Source organism: Gadus chalcogrammus, chromosome 8, assembly GCF_026213295.1.
Source record: "Gadus chalcogrammus isolate NIFS_2021 chromosome 8, NIFS_Gcha_1.0, whole genome shotgun sequence".
NCBI classification, from domain to species: Eukaryota; Metazoa; Chordata; class Actinopteri; order Gadiformes; family Gadidae; genus Gadus; species Gadus chalcogrammus.
Genome location: NC_079419.1, coordinates 25190192 through 25199110, shown reverse-complemented (window position 1 = coordinate 25199110; position 8919 = coordinate 25190192). Strand labels below are relative to the sequence as shown.

Sequence of the window (8919 nt, the reverse complement as noted above, 5' to 3'; positions counted from 1 at the left end):
ACAGTGCAAATTTTCTGATCCCTACTCTTTTAAGAAAGCCCTTAAATCTCTTGTGAAATGTGTGCTTGGCGTTTTCTTGATTTTGTGTGATTATCAATAGACATTTCAACACTGTGAATGAGGCTTCATGCAGTTCAGGAATGTCAGTGGCTCAATGGGATATTGCCGTGTACTGGTGATCTTAGGTTGAGTGTTCGAATCCTGATTAGAGCATTATGAACAAGCTGAGCATGACATTCTGTCATTGCCACTCATTTAAGAAACACAACATTGAACAGCACCTGAAATTCATTAGGCAGTCAACATTCCAGCTCATTAGTTTCCAAGAATCTGACTGCCATGACATACTATGGCGTTAAGGGGAACTTCTTTGTTAACCCTTCATAATGAACTCTGTCATATTAATATTTCTTCTGTTAGTGTAACCATACGTCCACACCAGGAGCGACCAAAGCGTCTTTGACGCTTTGGTCGCTCCTTTGGTTGTTTCGCTGCGAATATTTCTGTTCCCTTTGATTGCTCAAGTCGCTCATGACGTACAATTCAATTATGCAGACGCATTTAAAGGAGCCGTATGCTTTTAGTACAGACAGCCATATGATATATGTGAACTCTCCCATACACTTTGGCCATATTGCCGAGACGGTTTTGCTTGTTGGATAAAGTGCTTCGACAACAAGTAGGACAGTGATTCCCCACAATATAAAAAAAGGCTCCGTGAATAGTGGGGAATAGAGGAATAAAAGACAAGAGATATATCCCTTGTCATTTATCCCTCGTCTTGTCAATTAGTTTGTTTATGTGACGATTTCAAAAACTTTGGTTTTGTTTAAAGCATGCTACACGCGATTGGTTGGTTAGATTGGTGGCATGGAGAGCAAATGAAAATGATTCCCGCTTAAATACGAACGTTCTAGATCAGGGGTTTTCAAAGTGTGAGAGAGGGAGCCCCCCCTCAGAGAAAAAATATTCAGCTGAGCCCCCCCCCCAATTTATTTTTTTCTAAAGACCTGTGTTTTGAAAGCCATCTTAATTATTTTACACATTTTAAACATCTCTGATCATAATTTTTAAACATTTGAAACATATTTTTTAAACATTTGAAACATATTTCTGAAACATTACAACATCTTTGTGCGTTTTTAAACACATTTCTTAACACAATTTAACAACTTTATCTAAGCATGTTTTAGCTTAACCTTTTTTAAATACATTTGAACATCTTAATCTGTGTAAACTGCCAGTTTACACAGATTCATTCAGGGTCCCCGACTCTGAATTTTCAGAGTCGAATCAGATCTGCTTTTTCAGTCCAGAGATTCGAATATTCGGCGGGGTTTGTTTACCGGCGTTGCTATGGTGACCTAAATTATTATAAGCAACTGAAAACGATGCCGGTTTGAAACTAAAACTGTGATTCTGAAAAAAGTATAAATGCTATCAAAATTTTGGATAGTATTGAAGATACAAGTGTGTAGATTTGTTCAACGGTTTGAACGATGGTAAACGGTTGAAAAAGGAATGAGTTACGATGTCTAGAAGTGGGTGTATCAGAATGGGCAGACGTCTTCAATGAAAACAGCTGAAAACGAAGCGGTATGAAACTAAAACGGTGGTTCTGAAGAAATTTTAAATTATATCGAAATTCTACAAATCTACACACACAATACAAGTGTGTAGATTTGTTAAATGGTTTGCACGAAGATAAACGGTTGAAAATTGATTTAGTTGGGTTCAGTGCTTAATTTGTCAAGTGGGAGCTCCCGGAGCGCTAAGGACGAGTAGAAAAAAAGCGGCGGGGGGGGGGGGGGGGCTCTGGTGGGCGCTTTCGAACAACCCACACTTATTTAGTCAACATCGCAAGAAATTAGCCTACTAAAGCCTCGTGAATGGGGATGTACCCAGAAAAAATAGTAAACATATGTTAGGTTGGAGAGACACACAGCCACACGTTATAAAGTTTACCGTTGTTTACTAACAGTTGAGGAATAATGTCATGCACTCGCAGGTGCGTCATTGAGTCATTGTATTCTCAACACAACAAAATACACCAAGTCCTTGAAAATGGATCTCCGTCGCATCAAAAGATGAAAACAAATAGATAGGCTACCTCATAGATTATAGTAGGCCTAGTTAGAACAACAATCTGGCATGACAACTTGGCCACGTTAACAAATAGATACATATTATTAACCAGAACAATACCAGAATACCACAAAAACCATAATAATAATAAAGTTCATTTTGGCCTTCTTGCCCCTCTTCTCCGCAGCCACTTTCGCTAACTCCTCGCAGATTTATCACACATCACTCAACCGACTCGCGTCACTCCAAGTCCAACCTCTCTTGCTGCACATCTGAACAAAACACACACATGCACACAGTATTAGCCCCACACACACACACACACACACACACACACACACACACACACACACACACACACACACACACACACACACACACACACACACACACACACACACACACACACACACACACACACACACACACACACACACACACACACACACACACACACACACCAGATCCAGCTGGTGGAGCGCACGTCAGAGCTTCCGGAGCGCGCTCCCCCTTGCTCCCCCTCAAATTAAGCACTGGTTGGGTTACTTCTACAGTTGAAGTACGATTGATGATTTGAATCATCGACTTTCAGGTTTTTCTTCGGGTTTATTTTTTTCTCACGTCGCGCCCCCCCTGAAGAACTCTGGCGCCCCACAGTTTGAAAACCACTGTTCTAGATGTATAAATACTCCCGCTTATCATCACTTGGTATCCAAACCACTATGGCGTTTCAATCTCTGAACTGAAAAAGGGTTGGGTCGTACTCGTACAACACCGGGTGCCCAGTTACAGCCGCGATTAATACTTCAGCCGACATTTTGTTCAGTGAGTGAATAAAGCTTGGTACGAACCAAAGTGCCTGCCGGTGTTCCCTCGGATCCACGCAAGCGAAGAGCGTCTACATTCCGATTGGCTGTCAGTGTTTGGCCGCTGAAGCGCGTCATAGTCATTTACATAAAGTTAAAAAGTTTTCAACTTTTTTTTGACACTCTGGTCGCTCAACTTTGGCCGCTGGTAGCTTTGGTCGCTTTGGTCGCTTTGGTCGCTCTTGCCCATAGAAAGTGAATGACTTCCGGCGATTTGGTCGCTCCATTCGCTTCTGGTGTGGACGTACGTGTTCTTGACATCAAATGTGTAATTTCCCCAGAATTTCAAAGATTTTTCAGGTATTTGCTTTTAAGAAAGCCCTTAATTAATTTGAGAAATGTTTGCTTGGAGTTTCCTGGATGTTGTGTGCTTATCAATAGATATTTTCACCATGTGAATGAGGCTACATTTCTGGTTTGTCAGTGGCTTAATGGGATAATGCCTGGTACTTGTGATCCTTAGTTTGAGAGATGAATCCCGATTAGAGAATTATGCTGAACATGACATCCAGCCATTGCTCTGCAGCCCAGTCACCTGAAAGTCGAGGCACAGTATGGCATTAAGGCGAACATCAACATCTTTCCTTCATAATTACATGTCATATTTATGTATCTTCCATTAGTGTGTTCTTGACTTGCATCCCTGCTTGCGGTTATATTTTTTCTTTGGGTTTATGATCATTGAAATATACGCTCCTTAAAAGTACTAATGAAGCATTCCTATTTCAAAGAAGGAATCTCATAAAAAGATCTTTGACTGAAATTCCTCCATTAGACCAAAACCATCTTCCCCCAAAAATGAATTATTCAAGATATATATGTTGTGTTATTGGGAGGTTAAAATATTTGTTACTTGAATTTCAAATAAAAGTGCAAATAAATAAGTACTTTGCAAACTTTGAATAAGTTACCAAACATCCCCTTGCCCCTCCATGCTCCAGGGTTTAGTCAAGGTGTGCGTCGGTCCATTGGGGGTCTGGCCACCATCCTCGGGCCTCTGTGGGCGGGAGGCCTTACAAACAACTTGTACGTTATGCTCGGCATGATGCTAGCTCTCCTGACTTTAATCACAGTGAGTACCACGCCTTCAGCAAGCGGTGTCCACCTTGTATTACAGCTGCAGGGTTAGCATGCAGGAGACGGAGACAGCCAAACCCACCTGCTGTCTATTCCCTCCCTTGGTATTACCCCAACTTAATATATTCACACACAATCATATCCCAAACTATGCCAAATGAAAATAATTCCCCCCTACATTATCGTGCATAAAAAAAGTGTTCATAAATAGTTTCCTGTACACACATCCATACAGAAATGATTATTATTGAAGTTTGCTTTCTTTATTTTTCCTAGATAATGACCTATTTGTCCTACAGCCACCTCACCGAGCCTAGGACCGTGGAGTGTGCGGAGGGCAGTGCAGACAGCGGCCTTTAGGCCGGGCCCCTGAGCACTAGGGCAGCACTGGAGGGGTGGTGAGGAGAGGCCCTAGGTCTCCTGAGCATCCCTAGGGCCTCCGACCCCGCGGAGGTGAGGGGAGGCACTTCTGCAGCACATCAATGCACTTGTCTTGTGGAATAAAAACTTGGCTCTGGAATAAAAACACCCACAGCTTCTCAGCCAGCCCTCGTCGTTCAGTTGTATGCTGACGTTGTACAAAACAAACCCCTTCCATTTATTCCACAGCCTCAGCTTGCTGTAGCCCGCACTGGCAACAGTACTTGTGTACGTGCAATGTAACCGTACCTTTACAGGTATATGTATAAAAGTGTTGACCAAGAAAAGCCTTCTTGACTGAAACACTGGCAGGTTGAAGTGGGTGTTTTATCAGTAACACGGATCGTCCTCTAGGGTCCGCTGTTTGCTCTGCGTCCCCGTTCAGAGTTTGAAGGAGCACCGAGGTCAATTGCAGTGCCTTGTTGCCACTGACCGCGGCTTAAACAAATCTCTCTCTTTCTTGCATAATAATAGATAAGGCAGAGTAACCTTAATAGTTTTCTCCAATCAGCATTCGATGTTTGACTATACAGTTACTATTGCCTGAAGTGGAACTTCTTATCTCTTCTTATCTTACTTCTTATCCGACATTTTAGAACTGATAACGTTAGGTTCATAGAATTAGGTCAACTCTACGTTAGCAACCTTTTTAAATCTTGATATGATCCCAGGTTTCATGTCTTCCTCAAGGAAATGTCCCACTTTAAGGTTTTTTTTATTATAAAAATATTTCCTTTAAATATTGAAGTATTTGCTCGATTGCTCCTGAGTTATGGGACCCAGACACCCCAGACCAATGCAGACCTGTCCTGCTTCGTGGTACTAACAAGACACACCTCATTAAAAGATCATATTTTGCACATCCTATTTATTTTTTATTTTTTTAAGAATCTCATTCATTTCCTATGGAAAACGGCTTTTTTGCTCAATAGCTTCTGAGTTATGGGAACCAGATACCCCAGGCCCAGACCAATCTAGACCTGTCCTGCTCTGTGGTACTCACAAGACACACCTCACTAAAAATGCATATTTTGCACATCCCTTTTTTTTTCAAATACTTTAAGAATCCCATTAATTTCCTATGGAAAATGGCTTTTTTCTCAATAGCTTCCGAGTAATGGGACCCAGACACCCTAGACCAATGCATAAATATTCTGCTACGATATACTAATCAAACACACCTTAATATATATTTTACCACTTCAATTTGATTCATTTTCAATGAAAAAATGAAGAGCCTTTCTGCTATATGTGTATTTTTTGGTTAATTTATTAATTAATTGTACTCTTTTGCACCTACTATTTCATTTGCAATATTTAAATAACACCCTTCTTCCAGATATGTGAAAACAGATTTTTGCTTTAACTTCCACCAGGGGCACCAGCAGGAGCATTGGAATGGAACTAAGTATTGTTTCATTCAGCATTTTGTTGCTGTTTTTCATTGACTATTTCATTAAGTGAACACACCCAAATAAGTTTTTGCAAATTACATTTTAGCTTGAGACCTATCTCTAATATTTCCTTCTTGCAATCCATGGCAATGAATGAGACTATGCACAGTATAGGTGTAAAGCGATTCTCAATCAACACAGCTGGTGTGTTTTATACACTCAACAGAATATTTTGGTAATCAGTCATTGATCATTACGGTATAGCCTAGGGTAAAAGTAAGTGGAAGGGATCCAATATGATAATCTATATGGCTGTTACCAGAGAGAATAGATGAAATGGAAATGTGTGTGTGTGTGTGTGTCCCCCCCCCCCCCCATTAATGCTTTCCACATTTTCTGACTAACTTTTAAGGTTTTATTCTTTTTTAAATCACATTTCAAAACAAACCTGGCACTTGGACAAGGCACAATTGTCCTCAAACTTGTCATCCACATAAAAGACACAGCAATTGCCTTTTCTTGACTTCCTCAAACTTTTTCTTCTTTGTCATTTGGTAGGACACTGGTATGTTTAACTGGTATGTCACCAGCGTTGGGGAAGTTACTTCATTACTTTACTTTGCTACCATGCGCGGAGTAATGCCTTATGTCACTTGGTACTTTTGCGTTACCGGACCCTCCAGGTGAATTTTATTGAATTGAAATGTCCTTACGGGGCAATTTGGTTCACAACAGGTAAATAATAATAATAATAATAATCGTAATAATAATTTACATTTATAGCTCCTTTCTCAAACCCAAAAAGCAAAAGGCCAGGTGCAAAATATGATTTTTTTGTGAGGTGTGTCTTGTTAGTACCACATAGCAGGACAGGGCTGCATTGATCTGGGGTGTCTGGGTCCCATACCTCGGAATCTATTGAGCAAAAAGCCTTTTTCCATAGGAAATTAAAGGGATTTTTTAAAAAATGTAAATAAAATGGGAGGTGAAAAATATGAATTTTTAGTGAGGTGTGTCTTGTAAGTACTACATAGGACAGGTCTGCATTGGTCTGGGGTGTCTGGCTCCCATAACTCGGAAGCTATTGAGCAAAAAGCCCTTTTCCATAGGAAATTAATGGGATTCTTAAAATATTTGAAAAAAAGGTGAGGTGCAAAATATGAATATTTAGTGAGGTGTGTGTTAGGCCCAATCCCGTTTCTTTGCTCACTGTCTCAACCCTACATCTCAACCCTAACCCTCATTGCTCATGCTCATTGCTACCCCTCATTGCTACCCCTAACCGACCCTACCAAATGGGACAACCCTACCCTGTGACGTCATCATGGCCTCCCCGTGCCCCCTAGCAGATAACCAGACCCCTGGTAATGTTACAAGAGACAGACTGGCTGCCATTGTCTCGGGCAACGAGCAAGACCCATTGTAAAGATGTTTAACCTGAAATGGTATTTATATTTTGTAATTGGCATGTGTGTTGAAAAATAAAAAATAATAATAATACTATTTGACCCTCGTAATATACCTTTATTTTGAATGTCACTTAGCTACATGTTAAAGGTGTGTGAGTGCACCCTTAGATAATAATCGGTTAAGAACAAGAACACTTTAGAAGAAACACTTTATTTAAATAAACACTGAACCACACATCTAAAAATACACACACACGCACACCTAAAAATACACACACACACACACACACCCTCTCTCAGCTTTTGAGAGAATGGTGGAGAATCACATCTTCTTCACCATTCCGCCAACTTTGCCTCGCTCTCCTCATGCCTCGCCTGCTCCCTGGCACTCTCCTCTTGGAAGGGGTGTCTGGGGTGGTGGAAGAGGTGCCTGGGGTGGAGGAGCATGAGGGAGAGGTGGGGGGGCTGGTGGCAGTGGACTCAACGATGTCCTGAAAGAAAACGAATAAAAAGGAATTAGGAATTATATGCCAGAACTGGGTGATATGGCCATATGTTACGTACAATATATAATAGCTATGTACACAATAAAGTACTGCCAAAAATTACATTGATTAACCATGTAATATTACTAATATAATATAATATATTAGTATATATAATATTACTTATAGAATGTTACTAATATAATATAATATATTAGTATAAAGCTTATTTTTAACCTGGAGTCACTAGAACATGGAAGATCTGGATATCATACGACATGATATCCAGCCCGGTCTCCCAGCCCGGCCGTCGGACCCCCGCGGGCCGCCCGACCCCGGCTCGCGGCCGGGCCGCAGAGCACGATCACGGGCTGCAGCCCGGCCGAGAACCGGGGCCGGGGGGCCTGCGAAAGTCCGACGGCCGGGCCGCAGAGTGGGCCGCCCGACCCCGGTTCTCGGCCGGGCCGCAGAGCACGATCACGGGCTGCAGCCCGGCCGAGAACCGGGGTCGGGCGGCCCGCGAAAGTCCGACGGCCGGGCCGCAGAGTGGGCCGCCCGACCCCGGCTCTCGGCAGGGCCGCAGAGCACGATCCCGGGCTGCAGCCCGGCCGAGAACCGGGGTCGGGCGGCCCGCGAAAGTCCGACGGCCGGGCCGCAGAGTGGGCCGCCCGACCCCGGCTCTCGGCCGGGCCGCAGAGCACGATCACGCGCGAAAGTCCCCGGCCGACTTTCACGGGCCGCCCGACCCCGGTTCTCGGCCGGGGACTTTCGCGATCTTCCGCGAAAGTCAGCCACAGACTTTCGCGATCTTCCGAGAGTCCTTGGCCGGGCTTCGAAGCCCGCGGCCGTGCTGCAGAGTATAATTAATAAAATAATTACTAGTTAATTACAGAGAAAATACTTACAATTGTGTTTTTCCAATCCTGTCTCATCTTTTCGTCCTACATCTTGTCTAGGATATTTCTGGATTTTCCGTTTTCTCGCAAGGTATTGTGGGAGCAAGTCAGAACTGAATCGCTTTGAGGGTGCCCATCGAAAATCTCAATTTTGAGGGGATGTTAGCCCTCCCCCTTACCCCTTAAAGCTACCTTAAAGTGGTATTGGGACATTGCTCCACGGTGCGTGCACGCGCAACAGCGAGGGCTAGGGCTGAGATTTTCTTTAGCGCAAAGGAATGGGAAAG

At 42.9% G+C, this 8919-nt stretch overlaps 1 protein-coding gene across 1 annotated transcript in view; it reads left to right on the top strand.

The window, feature by feature from the left end:
* Positions 1 to 4388, top strand: part of mfsd8l2 (major facilitator superfamily domain containing 8-like 2) — an 11304-nt gene extending 6916 nt beyond the window's left edge. Inside the window, exons 10-11 of the mRNA XM_056597249.1 lie at positions 3893 to 4023; positions 4305 to 4388. Coding sequence (XP_056453224.1) covers positions 3893 to 4023; positions 4305 to 4388 — 215 coding nt within the window. The remainder of the gene's footprint in view (positions 1 to 3892; positions 4024 to 4304) is intronic.
* The last annotated feature ends 4531 nt before the right edge of the window (positions 4389 to 8919 follow it).